General features: G+C 37.2%; 1 protein-coding gene across 1 annotated transcript in view; it reads left to right on the forward strand.

Annotated features, from left to right (window-relative positions):
- LOC113052002 (glutamate receptor ionotropic, NMDA 2C-like) overlaps nucleotides 1-19542 on the forward strand; it is a 65925-nt gene that overhangs the window by 31143 nt on the left and 15240 nt on the right. Inside the window, exons 4-5 of the mRNA XM_026216240.1 lie at nucleotides 1929-2043; nucleotides 14957-15168. Of these exons, the coding sequence (XP_026072025.1) occupies nucleotides 1929-2043; nucleotides 14957-15168 (327 nt within the window). The remainder of the gene's footprint in view (nucleotides 1-1928; nucleotides 2044-14956; nucleotides 15169-19542) is intronic.

A 19542-nucleotide genomic window follows, 5' to 3' on the forward strand; every position in this document is an offset into this window, starting at 1 on the left:
ACTGTCAACACATACAAATAATTTTAGTATAATCTTTACACAACACTTTTCATTAAAAGTTAATATACATCCAATTTGTTCTAAATATTTTTGTTTCATTTTCCAGTTAAAACATTTAATTGAAACAATATAAATGTGTGCAAGATAATGGTTCAGTCTCTACATGACGGTTAGCATATAGTCTAAGAAAGCTGTTGCCTTAATAGGCAGTGAGGCAGCTCACTAAGTTTTGGAACAGAACTGAACACATTCACATTCCCTTAGTAGCATGACTTTTTGACAATATAATCTTGCTTTTGAAGGGATTCATTTTCTCATTTCTCATTCAGTTTTAAGATAAAATGCCACTGAAATGATCTCGATCCAGAAGAATCACCCTCATTATTGATGGGATGTTTTTAATTAAGTATGCGATTAAATCATTTTACCTGTTAATGAGATTACAGCAGATTATCAGTTTATGCTGGTTTTTCACAGAGATGACACTCAAGTGTGCCCATAATACTCAGGGGGCTTTCATCACCTCCGCTGGGACGCTGTATGTGTGAGAGAGGTGTATAGATGAGACAAGGCTGTCCAATATCCCACCCACAGCGAGATCAAATTATGCTGCATGATGAATCATGTGGCTGCAGTTATCAGATTTTTTTTAATGCTTTGAGCATAAGATTATACCTTTTCAATAAAATTAGACATGATGCAATGTTCAGTATCAAAAGTGTATCTGACTTTCAAAGCACTAATTGAGTTTGTTCTGACGATGTATTCCACTTGATCTTAAAGGGTTATTTCACCCAATATTCAAAAGTATGTCATTAATAACTCACCCTCATGTCGTTCCCAACCCATAAGACCTCCGTTCATCTTCCGAACACAGTTTAAGATATTTTAGATTTAGTCCGAGAGCTCTCAGTACCTCCATTGAAGCTGTGTGTACGGTATACTGTCCATGACCAGAAAGGTAAGAAAACATCAAAGTAGTCCATGTGACATCAGAGGGTATTGTCAATAATCTGACGATACGATACGTATCATGATACAGGGGTTGCGATACGATAAGTTGCGATACATTGCGATACTTCTTATTTTAGGAATAGTATATATTGTAAGGAAAGCTGTCATTAAGAACACCACCATACGCAAACCTTAGCAATAAATAAATAAATAAAAATTGTATAACCAGAACACAGTGGGATCTGCATTTGCAATAATCAGTCCCTGTAACATTCAACGTTATTCAACCCCTTTTTGTGCAGTACGAGTAAACGGGGATAAATTAAACTGCTTGAAGGATCCTTTAATAAAATAAAACAATATAAAAACAATAAAAGCATAATCTAAAAAACCAAGCCTTGTGCATTATAAAGAATAACATAGTTATTATATCACAGTTGGTTTAAAACTTTTATCTCTAACGGTGTCAGAGTTTAATTAATTTAAGTGGGTACAGTTTATAAAACATTTGAAAATATGATTCAGTACTTTATATAACAACAATAAAGGCATAATCTGACAAACTAAGCCTTGTGCATTATACTGAATACTATTCTGTGTATTTTACAGTTGGTTTGATACCTTTAGATCAAATGGTGTTGTCGTTTAATGGATTTATATTAAAGTTGTAAAATTATTATAAAACACATAAAACAGTAAGATGGAACTTTGTGCAATAACATTTATATATTTTAATATATTCTATGTTATTGTTAACAGAAAACTACAAACAACCTAGAACATCAGTGGTTGCTAGGGTGTTCAGGTTGGTTTTTAAGTATGTTTTTAGTATGTTGCAATGTGTTATTTTGGGCGGTTCTCAGTTGCTAGGGTGCTTCAGGTGGTTACTAGTGTGTTGCTTAATGACCACCAACAATATGTATAAAAAGTAAAACCTGAAATGTCTTGTTTTCATTCTTTTATTGTTTTCACAGGCACATGCTGAATGTATCCTGGGAGAACACTGACTTTTCCTTCAACAGTGATGGATATCTGGTCAACCCTTCCATGATCATAATCACCCTGGACCGCGGTAGACTGTGGGATAAGGTACAAATGTTTTTTTGCCTGTAAAACTTTGTAACATTTCATTTTCTTCTGACATATTCTATTCAAAATGTTGCAACTCCAATAGCATCATAAATTTTAATGCACCTCCACAGGTTTCATTGCCTTCAGGCTAGTTGTGAGTCAAAATGCCATAGATAAATAGCACGTACACCTTATCGTTATTAGTTTGAAAAGCATCAACTTTCACTTTTTATGTTTAGAGAATGGAAATTGGAAACATCCTATTAAACATTTATGTTTTTCCCAGAGCTAAATGACATCATCTGTGTACTGTCTAGTTTCATGAGCAAACCATTCTCAGAAGCACTGCATTTTTATAGTGGTCACCATGAATGATAGCACATTCACACGGTCCATCTTCACACATCAGAGATAGCAGATGATACAAATTGAAACAGGCCGCCTTAATTCATTCATGGAAATGTGCACAAAAAACATTTCCGCGACTACTTTCATGCAACCCCAACACTGTTTACACGGCCAGTGGGAATGGTGCAAATAAAGACCGTTTTGGTTCAGGGCCTCAAAAAACTGTGTCCAGCAGTCTTTAAGCTATTACTCGCTATTGGTATTTTCTTCATTTTGGACTCAGTTCATTATTGGGTGTGGAATCTTGCCCAAAGCATCCTGGCAGAGGCCACACTTTTTTTTTTTTTTACCTCCAGGTGGAGTGAAGTTATATCAGGAACTGAGAGTGATGCAATGCTGGTCTGGATCACCACTGAGAGAGAAAGCCATAAAAAAATAGAACAAAGCTCAAATGAGGCCATTCCAATTTGGTGTCTGACCCAGCACAGTCACCACTCTCTGTTGAACACACACAGACTGCTGTAATCTGATGTTTTCTAGTATTTAAAACAAGATGGAATCTCCTCACATTGGGATTCTATTACTTTTTACACTGATAAGAAGTTGATACAGAGCTAGCTAGAGCATGTTTTTCACAACATCAATAATATGTATTTTGGTTTAATTGGTGTACATACACCATTAAATAACATCCTACCAGTGGAAAATTGGAAAGCCTGCTCTTTCATAGCTCAGGAGACTTAGTGAACTTCATACATCAACCTTATATTGAGCATAAGGTCTCACAATTGTGTGATATAAAATCACAATTGCAAGAAAAAAGTCAGAATTTGTGAGTTTATATCATGCAATTGCAAGAAAAAGTCAGTTATTTTTATTCAGCAGCAGTCATGAGCTTCCATACAGAGGCTTCTCAATAGAGATGAAATATTATCTTAGAATAGATCTGAGACATTACAAGAATTTGATGAGGAATATTAGATGTTGCTTTCCATTTAATCTCACTGCTCTCTAGCTCTTTGAAGTGACAGTACACCCAAAAATAAAAACTGTCATTATTTACACACCTTCATGTCAATCCAAATCCTTATTACTTAATAGTAACACTTTATTTTAAGGACCAATTCTCACTGTTAACTAGTTGATTATTAGCATGCCTATTACTAGCATATTAGCCTTTCATTATTACTTATGAAGCACATATATAATAATGCCTATTAGGACTGTCTAATTGGCAATAGTTAAAAAAAACTAATTGAATTTAGAATATTCGCCGAATTTAAAATAAAAATCCACATCTTCAGAGATTTAATGTCTTTGATTTGCAATTGATTTTACCACAGGCTCAATTGTCAGTTATTTCATTATTTCATAAAGATTATTTTATTTTCTTGATTTTAGGACAAACACAGTGTCTGGAAATTACATTGAAATAACATGACTCTAAATCTAATGCATCCTGAGAGTGTTGATTTGGTCCATAAAACAGTATAAGTTATGCCTAAATGAACCTTAAATCATGATGAAAATATGTCAACTGACCACTTTTGAACTGGTTCGTCTAAATCGGACGTACGGAGCACATAAAAAAAAGACGTCAAAAATGTCATTCTGGCTCCTCAGTGGACGTTTTTTCAATGTCAGCAAAGACATAAAAAAGACGTCCACTGGACGTAACTTTGCCCAGTGGGTATGCCCCCAATTACCATTACAAAAATCTCAATCTTAAACATTTGCTCATTCTGTGTATTTGTGTCGTTAAAGGAAGCTTGATTTCAAATTTTATTACTAACTGAATTGAATTTACAAAATAATAATAATAATAATAATAAAAAAATACAAGTACACAGTCAGTAATAAATTTATAAAACAAATGACCTCAATTCACTTTGAGGTATTCAAAAAATATGACCACACTGAATTTTTACAAGCAAAGATTTAAGAGCCATATACAATATGTTAGATAAATGGAACATCAGATGGCTTTGACCTGTAATGACTGTGAAATGTAGTGTGCAGACAGTAGACAGGATAATTATATGTGCAAATCAGACAAATATCCCATTGCAAAACATTTCTATCATAAATTTACATTATAAATAAATTAAAGTTCCATTTTTGATTGTTGAAAGACTTTCTTCTGTGGAAAATGAGTAATAGAACCGTGTCAGATATTTCAGTATCGGTATCAAAATATAGATATGTATGATAACACTACCATGTAGTTTATTTCTCCAAGCTCTGAGACATAAATGACGCTGAGCTCCACCTCTGTCTGATCAACTCTTCACCCGCTGCAGCGGTTCAGATATCAGCGATTTGATTGGTCCGTTTATGATCGGATATTTTTATTGGCTACTAAAGTGCTTCAGAAATTTGAATATCAATTCAAATTGTGGGTGTACTCAGTTATGACTCAGTAATGATTTAAAGTAACGAAGTAGATTATTCTGCTTAATTAAACATACAGCTTTAAAAATATACTGAAAAAAGTAAAAGTACCCGAAAAAATTACTTAATTACAAGTGAGTAGTTGTAGTTGTAGTGTAGTGTAGTCATGTAGCCTATTCTAATGCTTTGAATAAACATGCATTAGTAATATTTTGCTCAATGCACCTTCTTGTGGACTCATGAGAGAAGCCAAAAGCTTTTCATCACCCTAACTGAAATTATGCATTTTAAATTTGAATATTATTTGAATATTGATAACATACTGTAGAAGTAAAAAATGTGAATTTAGTTTTTTATCCATTGCCTTATTCTGCAAGGCCACATTTTAGATCCTTTAATCCTACCCCATACATAAACTTAACAAATACCTAACTATAATAATAAGCAGCAAATTAATTAAATTCAAATTTATTTATATAGTGTTTTTCACAGAAAATGAATGTGTCTACATTACAATTTAGAGTGATCTGTTATTTTAGGACTTTAAGACTAAAATTAGGACCTTTTTGAGGGCAAAAGTTGGAGAATTGGTCTCCAAACTAAAGTGTGACCTACTTTTGTTTGTGAAACACAAAAGGAAAAATATTGTAGACTGGGCCATTCACTCATTTCTATTGTGGAACGATCCTTCAAAAAAGGATCATAATTTAGCATGAGGTGTCATTAAAGTAGACTATATGATATGATATGATCAACTGATACTTTGAAAAAACTATCTTAAAAGAATGATTTGTTCACGTTTTCAGTAAATGATGTTCTTTTTCACACAAAGCTATCATGTGGCTTTAGAAGATATTAGAACTTGTGTGGACAACTTTAATGATCATTTAATGAAGCATTTCCATTTTCATTTTCTGGTTTCCTGTTGCAAGTTCAAGAACATGAGTCTTTTTCCTTTTTGTTGCATTTGGAAGAAAATAAAGTCAAATGGGGTCAGAATGACATGAAGGTGAGAAAATGATGACAGAGTTTTCATTTGTCTGTGAACTCTTCCTTAAACAGATATTTCTCCCTTTGTGTCGCAGTCACTCTGACTTTGTTATCTACTTTCTTTGAGCCTGATAAACAAAAAGTGTGATTTTTTACTTTCTTCAAAGAATGAGGCCTCTTTTATCCTGCTCATGTATTCACAAGTAGTCTTGGTGCATGATGACAGCAGGCATGATGAACTTCTTTTGATGAAATAGATCGTCTCGCTGTGTTGTGCACATGACTCTCTCTGCTCTCATTGACAATCTGTCTCTCACCATTGTCCCTTGCCTCAGGTGGGAAATATACAACTCTTATCTATGGCTGTTTTGAACATCTTTTTCAGTGCCGGGCTGAAAGAGTGCTTTTCCATTCCAGGCCTCTTTGCTTTGCTGATGTAATGTACTGTGCAGGTAATTTATTAGGCAGAAGATTGTACTTTTCAAACACAGGGGGCTGAAAGCCAGTGATAACTCTTTTCTTATGACTTCACTATTGTCATCTTCCAATGACACATTTTTGTCAGAAGCTGCTAAGGTGCCCTTAGGTGCGAGAGGAGAACATTAAGGAGCAGACACCAAAGGTTGGCCTCGCTTCAGTTGCTGAACTGTGATACAGAGTAAAGAATATGCAAATTACATATTATAAAGCAAAGATAAATTGATTGCTCGATCTTCATAGTAAATAAGTTTATGTAATGAATCCCACTTGAGGCGAGTTATAGATGAACCCAAGTGAGGCTTTATTCAATTTAACGAGAAAAAACTAAACTAAACCATGTGAGACTGTGGAGCAGAGGTTCGTGGAGCAGAATTGGACCTTCATCGTAGAATCGTGGTGGACCTGGACTATGGAGCAGTAACAAGCCTGGTCTATGGAGCAGTGGAGGACCTGGACTCTGGAGCAATGATGGAGCCCATGAACCGTGGAGCAATGGCAGGCCTGGAAGCCAGGGCAGAGCCAAAGATCACCACATGTCAGGAAGCCATGGAGGAGCAGAGGCATGGGCAGATCACCTGGCCTTGATAGAACAGCACAGTAACTTTGAACAGTTTCAGTGGCAGTAACATGAAAGGCAGAGAGTTTATGAATGTTGGATCAAGGCTCTGGCTGTGATGATCACGACCCAGTGAGACACAGGGAGAGAGAGATCCAAGTGTAGGTATGTTTTTATTAGGGTAATCCAAAACAAGCCAGGGTCAAAACCAGAAAACAGTCCAAACAAACAAACAAAGAAGGAGCAGGAAGGGAACAGGAACAGGAACTCGGAAAGCGAGGAACTCGGGAGACGAGAAGACTGGGTAAGACATGAAATGGAAGGTAAGGACTCCATCAAGACAACAGGAAAAGACTGGTTAATATAGGGAGGGTAATGACTATCAAGTGAAGACACCTGAGTGCAATTAACAGGAGTGCAATTACTGTGATGAAGGGACAAGGCTTGTGAGAATAGTAGTGCCTGCGGTGAGGTGCCTATGGGGAAGTGAGACCACTAGTGGACACCCAGGGAAACAGAGACCAGACAGCGTGACATTACCCCTTCCTCCACGGAGCAGCTACCAGATGCTCAACCCGAAACCAAGAAGAGACCAAGGAACACAGAGACAAAGAGATGGGCCTTTAATCTAGATTTAAACTGCAAGAGTGTGTCTGCCTCCCGAACAATGTTAGGTAGGTTATTTCAGAGTTTAGGCGCCAAATAGGAAAAGGATCTGCCGCCCGAAGTTGATTTTGATATTCTAGGTATTATCAAATTGCCTGAGTTTTGAGAACGTAGCGGACGTAGAGGATTATAATGTAAAAGGAGCTCATTCAAATACTGAGGTGCTAAACCATTCAGGGCTTTATAAGTAATAAGCAATATTTTAAAATCTATACGATGTTTGATAGGGAGCCAGTGCAGTGTTGACAGGAGCGGACTAATATGGTCATACTTCCTGTTTCTAGTAAGAACTCTTGCTGCTGCATTTTGGACTAGCTGTAGTAGTTTACTACTGTTTACTAAGCGTGCAGAACAACCACCCAATAAAGCATTACAATAGTCTAACCTTGAAGTCATAAATGCATGGATTAGCATTTCTGCATTTGACATTGAGAGCATAGGCCGTAATTTAGATATATTTTTGAGATGGAAAAATGCAGTTTTACAAATGCTAGAAACGTGGCTTTCTAAGGAAAGATTGCAATCAAATAGCACACCTAGGTTCTTAACTGATGACGAAGAATTGACAGAGCAGCCATCAAGTCTTAGACAGTGTTCTAGGTTATTACAAGCAGAGTTTTTAGGTCCTATAATTAACACCTCTGTTTTTTCAGAATTTAGCAGTAAGAAATTACTCGTCATCCAGTTTTTTATATCGACTATGCATTCTATTAGTTTTTCAAATTGGTGTGTTTCACCAGGCCAAAAAGAAATATAGAGCTGAGTATCATCAGCATAGCAGTGAAAGCTAACACCATGTTTCCTGATGATATCTCCCAAGGGTTAAATATAAAGCGTGAACAGTAGCAGCCCTAGTACTGAGCCTTGAGGTACTCCATACTGCACTTGTGATCGATATGATACATTTACATTTATTCATTTAGTTGACACTTTTATCCAAAGCGACTTACAATTGCTATATATATCAGAGGTCACGCACCTCTGGAGCAACTAGTTAAGTGTCTTGCTCAGGGACACATTGGTGTCTCACAGTGGATTTGAACCCGGGTCTCCCACACCAAAGGCATGCGCCTTATCCACTGCGCCAACACCACCCCTGACATGTATTTTCATTCACTGCTACGAACTGATGGCGGTCATATAAGTACGATTTAAACCATGGCAATGCACTTCCATTAATGCCAACAAAGTGTTCAAGTCTGTGCAAAAGAATGTTGTGGTCAATTGTGTCAAACGCTGCATTAAGATCCAAAAGACTAATAGAGAGATACAACCACGATCAGATGATAAAAGCAGATCATTTGTAACTCTAAGGAGAGCAGTCTCAGTACTATGATACGGTCTAAATCCTGACTGGAAATCCTCACATATATCATTTTTCTCTAAGAAGGAATATACTTGTGAGGATGCCACCTTTTCTATTATCTTGGACAGAAAAGGGAGATTCGAGATTGGTCTATAATTATCTAGTTCTTTGGGGTCAAGTTGTGGTTTTTTGATGAGAGGCTTAATAACAGCAAGTTTGAAGGTTTTGGGTACATATCCTTATGACAATGAGGAATTAATAATAGTCAGAAGAGGATCTAGCACTTCTGGAAGCACCTCTTTTAGGAGCTTAGATGGTTTAGGGTCTAACATACATGTCGTTGGTTTAGATGATTTAACAAGATTATACAATTCTTCATCTCCTATAGTAGAGAATGAGTGGAACTGTTCCTCAGGGGGTCTATAGTGCACTGTCTGATGTGATACTGTAGCTGACGGCTGAATGGTTGCAATTTTATCTCTAATAGTATCGATTTTAGAAGTAAATCGAGAAGTAGTACATAAAGTCATTACTGCTGTGGTGTTGGGAAATGTCAACACTTGTTGAGGCTTTATTTTTCGTTACCATACTTGTAACAAGAAGTAGAATTTACAATTTTGTCTATATGAAGTTTGCACAAAACTAAACAATGATCTGAGATATAATCACTTGGCTGCATAATTTTAACAATATCAACATCAATTCCATGTGACAGTATTAAATCTAGAGTATGATTTCGATAATTAGTAGGTCCTGAAACGTGATATCTAACCCCAATAGAGTTCAGAATGTCTATAAATGCTTCAGATGAGTTATACTTGAAGCCTGCCCTCTGAGAAATCCTGAAAACGTTGTTATAAATTGAAGCAACACCTCTTCCTTTGCCTTTTAGACGCAGCTCATGTTTATAACAGTAATCTTGGGGGGTGGACTCATTTAAAATAATGTAATCATCAGGTTTTAGCCAGGTTTCTGTAAAACAGAGCACATCTAGATCATGATCAGTGATCATATTATTTACAAAAAGTGTTTTCGTAGAAAGGGATCTGATATTCAATAAGCCAAGCTTTATCATTTGTTTATCCATATTGCATCTGCTTTTTATTTGTTGAACCTCAATTAAATTGTTCATCTTAACTTGGTATGGACGTTTTTTATTTATTTTCTAGTTCAGGGAACAGACACAGTCTCTATAGTGTGATATCTAGGTTAAAGAGTCTCTATGTGCTGATAATTAGCTGACCTATGTGACGTGAGGCAGCTAGCAGACGGTCGGTTTAGCCAGTCTGTCTGCTTCCTGACCTGGGCCCCAGTTAGTCAAGTATAAACACTAAGACTAAACCATATTAAACCATATTACTACTACTAGTTCTACTACTATCCTAACAAAATACAATGAATTATGGATTGATGAGCTGCTGGGTTCATGAATATTAATCACGTTGTCTGCGTTCGGTCAAACTGATTTGCTGAAATCAAAACAGGGACGGTAATAGAGCATCACAATCCCGCCCACAGCTGGTGCCGGAAGTAAAAATTCAATGCAATTTCTGCATTGACATTTGGGGTATAAGCCATAAAAACTTAACCATACATGGTAGACTTAAAACCAGCTACGGCTGTACTAAGCGATAGTATATGCTCATATAAACTTAAGGATCACGGGCACTAACCTTGTTTTGATATAAATGCCTTTTATTCGCGATCTCTTGGCTAAGTACTTCATTACCCACAATCCTGAACAATCCCACAATCCCACTGTGTTGCATCTGATTGGTGGAGCCATAGACAGTAGGTGGAGCTCGTGTAACCGTCTGGTTAAACCCCGCAAAGGTCCGTGAAGACTGAAGATCATTAATAAAAAAATAAAATAAAATAAAAACCTGTGTTGCGTTTTTGCAAGGTAGACTTATCAGTGCAATCATGATCTCCTTGGCTGCCATGAGAGTTTTTCAGGGAGGTTCGTAAGCTAGGCTACTGTAGCCTTCATATGGTATGAGTCATATCAAGCATTTTATAATGCCACTGTCAAAACAATATTTAGCCTAGGCATACCTTTTTGTGAATTTACTGAACATTTGTGTAATGGCAACGACATGTGTTGACGACAGAGCAGTGATTGCAGTCAGGTACAAAGCACTGCACCATGTTGCTGACGTTATTGTTAACCACTTTCACACACGCACACAATATGTAAAATACACGATGATAAATATAAAAATCAAAACACAATACCTATATAAAACACTTTATTTACACGATTGTAAATTCACTACATTCACTATATAAAATAAAATTCACTGGAGGAAAAAGTTTGCGCGAGCGGCCGTCATCAGATTTGGAAGTCGCTCAAAAGGCTCGTTGCCTCGTTTGCGGTTGTGCCTTCAGTAGAATTCAATGGGGCGCGGTGGTTTATGGGATGAGTAGTTCCTGCGCTCGAAATGAAAATATGTACACAGTCTTTTACCTTTGACTTTTTTGGGATTTTTTCTTAATTATTTCACTCGAAATTATATGTTATATGCTTATGAGTTCAGCCGTAGCTGGTTATCTTCACACATGCTCTAAAACTCTTTAGATACGGATTTTTCCGAAAGTCAATGGGAGAAATGAATGGGAAATTTACTTCCGGCACCAGAGCCCTCTCGGGCTGTGGGCGGGACTGTGATGCTCTATAGATGAGCGCATTAGATTTGTGCATTAGCTCCGCCCACTACCGGAGAAATCGGCATATCTACTGCTTGTTCGAAAAAATTGAATAAATGAACACCATTCTTTTGACAGGAAAATAAAACAAATAATATAGTTAACATGTAGCGCTTCTATTCAGTGTGGTAAGACTCTCACTCTCTCTCTTTGCATGTGTGAGAAACAGCGCTATCAGTAAAGCGATGATGAATCGTGCGCCTTCAAAGAGTTTACAGTTTGACAAATACAGGTGCGCTGTGCTTTACAGATCGCTTGATAGAGAGTGAAACTCTGAAGTGCTCAGTCAGTGTTCAGCGAGGGAAATATATCTGTGCTAATATTATAATAGCCTCGAACACACACACTGGCGAGTAAAATCTAAGAATTTATTAGCCAATGGCTAACGATAGACATCATTTAGTCGCCCAGAGTAAAATTTAGTCGCATATGCGAGTGATTTACTCGCAATGTAGAGGTTTGCCATGATGTAAAAAAGGCTTTGGCTTGGCAGGCATGACGTGAGCAGACTCTGGCGTGGCGGTCGTGGTATTAATAAATCCTGACATGATGGTCGGGGTATTGTAACACTCTGATGTGGTGGTTACTGTAGGATTGCAGGGTTTCTCGTCTGCAATTCCTACAGTAAAATAGTGCAAGGTCAATATATTGAGCCATAGTCCATTGTCAACAGAAAATATGAAATAAAGTGCATGCATCTGTTATAAAACATCCCTTACATGGCTCCGTGGGGTGACTAAAGGCCCCCCTGTAGTAAATCCATGCATTTTTGAAAGATAAATATCCAGATTTCAAACATAATAAACACTTTTTTTCTCACATCTGCTGATGCTGAAGGGCCCCTGGAGCCGTGTGAGGGATGTTTTTTTTTACAGATGCTCGCACTTTATTTCACGTCTTGACTGTTGACAACAAACACCCGCTTACCCCCATCGAAAGGCTTGGACGAGCAAGGACAATTTTTTATATAACGGTGATTGGATTATTCTAAAAGAAGAAAGTCATTTACACCTACTGTAGGATGCTTCGAGGATGAGTAGAAGATGGACAAATTTTCATTCTCGGGTGAACTAACCCTTTAAAACTGCTGCTGTCACTCCCATATTAAAAAAGCAAAATAGAGATTCAAACAATCTCAGTAACTTCCATCCAATTTCTCATCTTCCATTTATTGCTAAAATGGTGGGTGTTGTGTTGTCTTAATTACACAACCATGTAACGGTAAATTTTGAGTCTGAGCCCCTTCAGTCTGGGTTTAGGAAACTGCACAGTACTGAAACAGCCTTGGTTAAAGTTGTTAATGACTTATTCTTAGTTTCTGATTCTGGCGCTCTCTCGGTTCTCATCTTACTCGATTTTAGTTCAGCCTTCGACAATGTTGACCACATACTTTTACTTAATTGACTGGAAACTGACTTTTGAGTATCTAGGACTGTCCTAGATTGGTTTAGGTCATATTTTATGGGTCGCAGTCAATTCGTTTTTATGGATGGTTTCAGATATGGAAGCATCAGCGCAAGTTCTACCATGAAGACTTAATGCCACGTCACATAACAATTAGATCTAGCCAGTCGGCACTCAACATGAGGAATACAAAAACCCTCTACTCACCCTTCACTGTGTTTGCAGATACCACCACTAGGTCGGCCCCTTCCATGTGGGGGTAGGCTTTGCGCTGCCTTCGTCTTCGGAATGAATAGCTTCACCTCCTCTTTTGGTACAACTGATGTGGATCCTGTTTGTAGTGGTGTCCCACAGGGTTCAGTTCTTGGTCCCCAGCTTTTTAGCATTAATATTTATCATGTTGGTCAGCTATTAAGATCCCTTGACCTTTGCTACCATTTCTAGCTGATGATTCTCAGATTTATATACATTCTCAACCTGGTCAATTTGTGGATGTCCCTCATCTTTCCAACTGTAAGATTTCTGAGATTAAGTTGTGGATGTCTAAAAATGTTCAGTGTCTGAATAGCTCTAAAACTGAAAAAATTTTGGTTCTTTAGATCTATAAGTTGATGGTGTTGCCCTAGAGCTACAGAGTAAACTAAAAAATCTTGGTGTTATCTTTGACGACACCCTTTCATTCAAGCCTTTTTTTTTTATCTTAGAAATATCACGTATTCGGTCCATGTTGCCCTTTTTTGTTGCTGAAAAATTTATTAATTCTTTTGTTTTCTCACAAATTGATTTATTGCAATGATTTCCTTGTTGGAGTGTCCAAATCCTCACTTAGCAAATTGCAATACTTGCAGAATTCAGCAGCTAAGATTTTAACTGGGGTTAGGGTTAGTGACCATATAACTCCTGTTTTGAAGACGTTACACTGGCTCCCTGTTAAATACCATATAGATTTTAAAATCCTAATGCTTACATACAAGTCTCTGCATGGTCTTGCTACACAGTATCTGGCAGATCTTTTAACATCTTATATGGCAGTTCTCTTAGTTGTTCCCAAAACACGGTTGCGATCCAGGGGTAAAGAGGGCCTTTTTAACATATGCTCCAAAACTATGGAATTGACTCCCAATTGACATTAGGGATGCTAATTCTTTAACTGTTTTTAAAACTTTTCTCAAAACATTCTTTTTCAGAAATGCTTTATTTTATTAGTTTTTATTATATTGTTTTGTGATTTATGTTTTATGTAAGCTTTCATGTACAGAGCCTTGAGAAAGCAACTTTAAGGCGCTAGATAATATAAATGTATTATTATTATTATCATTATTAAGTATTGTATTGTTGACCAAATCTATGTTTGGATATAAGAACTATAATTTTCCAAAGATTCATGAAGAGCTGTACATTATTTAACTGCTTTTATGAGTTATTTTATGAGTAAGCACACAGTAAGAAAAAAACACACACATGGGATTCCAGTCAGGGACCGATTTCACACTAGACGAGTAAGTCTGGACAGTCTCTTGCTTAATAAAAACAGAAATTAGTTTCACTCTGTGGTCTTGTGTTTTCCCTGATGAAAAGAGCTAGCCGATATATTACAATTTGTCTATATTGCTAAGCACCATAAAATCTAATGAATATAATTATCACACAGAGATTTGCATCGTCATTTAAATACAGCCTTGCTTTCATTTCCTTGATTAGGTTGAAACAGAAGTCCTCATTATATATATTATATGGCATTTTTCTCATGGGTCTTGTCTTTGCTTTAACAGGAATAATAATGATCTGTGTTAAACCCGTTTGAGAGGAAATTGACAAAAGCCTCAAATTCTGCACACTGAATACATAACAACCCAAGTGTAAACGGAAAACAGAGAAAAATTAAGATAAATAACAGTCCCTCAAGTCTCTTATTTTGCACATTTGGATACTTAGAATGCTGAAAATATAGGGGGAAAAATGTTTTATGACAAAGTTTTGGATATCTGCCTTAGCTTTATGAGTGTAAGTTATTTTATTGTAAAACCCCAGGACTAAATTCAACTGCTTTAAGCTTTAAGCACGTTAGCATCTCTCTTTCACAGGTGGGGAATTACGAGTCGGGTATCCTTCAGATGAGATACCCTGTCTGGCCACGTTATGGGACCTTCCTGGAGCCTGTGTCTGATAACCGTCACTTGACAGTGGCCACACTGGAGGAAAGGCCTTTTGTGATTGTAGAAGCTGTGGATCCTGTTACTGGCACCTGTCTCAGTAACACCGTCCCCTGCAGACGGCAGTCAAACAAGACTGAAACGTAAGTAATCATGTTTTGGTCTGCTTAAAGAAATTCTGTCATCATTTACTCACCCTCATGTTGTGCCAAACTAGACTTTATATTTTGAATAATGTTGTGGTCCAAACAAAATGAGATGAAAACATGAATTAAAAAAGTGTGAATTTGCAGAATTACAATTAGATCATACACTAATTGCATCAGATTGCCATTTGCACATTGTTTTTTGCAGTGTAGAGCATTATAACCAATTGCCCATATTTCTGTTGAGCTTATGAATGAAATGTCTAATCAGAAGCATTTAGATTAGTCAGTGCTAAAAAACTGTTTGGTTGAGTGCACACATTTACTGACTGAATTATGCATGCTCACAAATTCTCTCAACATAAACAAATGCAGAAAATATGTAATTAAGAAATACATTTTGCAGCTTCAATGATTATAAAGGGGAGTTTTTGTGTAACATGCACTAAACTACTCAAAACATAACCAAATACAAAAACTGATCGGGCAACACGTGTTGTCAAACTGATGAATGCATTCTTGCAGAATAAACATTAATTTCTTACATATACAGTATATATACCAGTGCTAAGCTGCAGCTGTCATTATCACCCAACCACACAGCACAGTAAACTTCTGACAGCCCTGGATAATTAAGGAGACCGAGAATTATATTATATTGTATTATATTATATTACTGTATAATATTATTGACTTCTAAAACCTATTTTAGTTATGCTTTATTCATCTGCCACAAAAATAAATTTTTGCTACTTTATATTTTCTGCCCCCTCTCACCTTTTTTAGCAAAGATTGATATAGTACCAAAAAAAACAAAAAAAAAACAACGGCAACAAAAGGTTCTAAGGCAGTTTTTTTTTTTTTTTTTGCTGTGGTGTGTCAGTAGGAAATATCAGTTTAGATTTAAAAACATTTTTTCATTAACTGTAATAATCCAGTGAGATTTTTTGTGTGCAGAAGGAGTCTGTCAACAGCTAGTGCTCCACACAGAGATGTTTTCTCATCATAATCTAGTTTATCTGAAACAAAGATTTAGAAAAACTGAGACAACATCTCCAACGTGCTTGAAGAAACCTTCCTACAAACCTTCAGTACCTGAAAAACTATGCACAAGTGCACCTAGGACAAAAATGTAATAATCTGTTTATGAAATTATTTTTGAAAGCATCCTCACTTTACAGCATTTTTTTTTATTAAAGTGCCTAAAACTTTTCACAGCACTGTAGCCTTGCTGGTAGGTTTCTTCAAGTGTCTTCTAGACGTTGCCACAGTTCTTCTGGACTTATTTTTTATTCATTGACAGCTATCGTTGTAAAGCATTATAATCTGTTGTTTGTTTTTGGTCCTTCACAACCTGGGAACTGCTTGTGTTCAGCTCTTGATGAGGATAGCTGGATAACTCAGAGAACGGAGTGGTAATTAGCAGAGCTTATTAAAGCTGCTCTGGACTCAGCGGAGGGTCTCAAACCCCTCACGCTCTGCCTCCCCTCTCCAAACACTCACACAGTGTTGTGGTAGGCCCATTAACATGTTATTTAAGAATCATTCCTTCAGGGTGTTCTACTCATTACTTTGAGGCCAAACCACAAGAGCTCCTGGAAACAGATGAACAAAACAAAGCAAATTAACATGGATGGGAAATACTTACTGTAACGGCATACAAACTCCATAATCATGGGAAGAAGGAGGCAGGAACCGACGAACATTCAAATCAAAACTTTAATAATCAAATAAACATAAAACAGCGCAACAGCCGTGCACAAACAAAACTAAAACACAAAATAAAACCCAGGACTGGTCCTCTCTCGTCCTTCGCTGTAGTCGCTCCTCTTTTGTATCCTTCCAATCTCCTCCGTAGGACTCGAGACCGGTGAGTGGAGCAGGTGTCGCTCATTTCAGGGACAGACAGAAGGCTGTTTAAATGTTGTGATCTTTCCCAATCATTCTAATACAAGAATGTTTTCATAACAACATGAGCCGCTTAAAATGATTAAAGTTATTAACATTACAGATATTCAAAATGGTAAGCAAGCGCTGCTTTGTTTACAATTCGTATATCAGTCCCTCCAGAAAAATGTGATTATGCGATCGCCTGATTTAATGCATAATCAGCAAAAGGCCGCATATTTATGCGGGGTCGCATTTTTTTTTTATATGACGCTCTTTTGCCGCATAAATTGACGATTTCAGAAAGCAAAATATATGCGGGGCTAGCATGATTTCATAATTTTCCCCCTATTGCCATGGGAACCTTATGAAGTGACGTAATTACGTGACGTGAACATCATCTGCAAACCCCGCGGTGAAACCAGGGTGAAACTTGAAGCGCGCAAATTATTCTTATTTGCCAACAAAAATAAGCGCGAAAGAACGCGCGAAGCAGTTTCCCGATTTGTTACATGACAGTGGAGCCAAATTATATTGCGAGAACTTACGAAAACTGAGGTTTGATGACATAGAGAAAAAAAAGGTGATTCCCCCAACACCCCCTTCTCACTAGGCTACTAACACTGTTGTGGTTTCATTCAGAAGTTGATGCACCTCTACAGTTGTAAGATTGCACTTTTTTTTTACAGAACAGTACCAAAAACTTACAGTTGTAATTATATTAGTAGTATGTAAAATAATTTACGTTGCAGTAAGAGATTGCAACTTAAATATTCTGTGATTTAGCATGCTCACGTATGCGTATAGGAAGTAATAGGAAATTACTCTTTACATTAAGGTAGTAGTAGTAGTAGTCTAGTGTTGGGGGAATCACCTTTTTTTTTCTCTTTTTCATCAAACCGCAGTTTTTGCAAGTTCACGCAATTTCATCGCATAAAATTGCAAAAATATCCCGCATATTCCATCGCATTTTTTAAAGAAAACGTGCCACAAAATCAAGGATTTTTGCCCGCAACAATCACAAAACAAATCTGCGTTTTTCTGGAGGGACTGGTATAACTGAGTTTATCTTGTATATCTTTGTTTTGGGTTCTCCTTTTGAATGATGAATATATACTATTAATAGCTGCTGATATGAACAGCTCATTCCTCTCAGGCATGCACAGAATGCACGTGTTAGTTTGCTGTCGGCTGCAGTCTGTTCGGTGTCTTCCATCGCAGCTTTTTGGTCCAACGTTGCCGACACGAGGTGACAACACCGTCGGCTTTCGTTGCTGCTAGTTCTTTAAAGTCGGCTTGATGTGTCCCAGCCTAAAACAATAGTTGTTGTGGTTTATAGTGATGATTGTGCTATCATGTGGGTGGGAGTTTATTGTGACTCATTGCCTCTAATCTCCTTTATGCCACACACCATTAGTCAAGAGGTTACATGAAAGGTTAGAGAGTGTAGAGTGTCATTAGAGCACTCTGCATTTTGCATCTCTCGTCCACTCTTTTCTTTTTTTCTCTCCTTTATTCATGCTTTTTCCATCTTTATTTATACTGCTTTCTAAGGCATGTGTTTGAACAAAGTCATAAACTTTGGTTTGCACTGCAAAGATTAATGTTACCTAAAACGGTTCAGAAATTGACACGATGTAACTTCTTTTGAGAAATGACTTTTGAGGATAGTCTGCTCGGTGGCGCAATAGCTGTCTGGTTTAGGGGTGGGTTTTGTTTCAAACGGGAGGGCACAGTGGCACAAATGTGTGAATGTTCCCTGAAAAAGAATCTGGGGACTACTTGCCATGTCAACAAATGGATGATGCACTGAATACCTCAGTAACATACACATGAATTGGTACATATCTGGCAGTAAATGGACCCATGGTAATTCCTGTGTATGGTCAGTTATTCTCCCGGATTGCTCCAAAAATCTGTTGTGTGTACAGGAGTTTACTGGTCCGTATACACCTCTTTTCATGCAGTAATAATACAGGCTAATTTAAAGCAAAATTAAAAGTATATTTGGGTACACGTAGCCGACCTCTCTCATTCACCACATATCCAAATGTTTCCATATTCGCAGTGTATTTGAACCAAGGCTAAACTAGGCTTTGTACTTCATGCATGTTCAAATGTACCACCGTGGTCCTGTGCATACATTGAATGGAACGGATTGTAAAACAGACTATTTAAATTTACTAGTGTAACTTTTTTTTTATTTTGACTATTTTATTTTGATAATGAACAGGCTGTGCTGTTTGCATTGAATATATAGTGTGCACATGAGGTGCAACAGCTGAAACATAAAACCTAGCAACCAGAACACTCTAGCAACCACCTAGCAATGCCTTTGCAATCACTCGCATTTTCTTCAAGAAATGTGTTAATCCAGCTCTATACTGCTTATTTTACAAAAACACACACACACCAAAACACACACAGGAGCGTTCATGCTTGCTTTATTGCCTGCAGTCCATGTTAAACCAATATGGAGGCCTG

Source organism: Carassius auratus, chromosome 3 (assembly GCF_003368295.1).
Source record: "Carassius auratus strain Wakin chromosome 3, ASM336829v1, whole genome shotgun sequence".
NCBI classification, from domain to species: domain Eukaryota; kingdom Metazoa; phylum Chordata; class Actinopteri; order Cypriniformes; family Cyprinidae; genus Carassius; species Carassius auratus.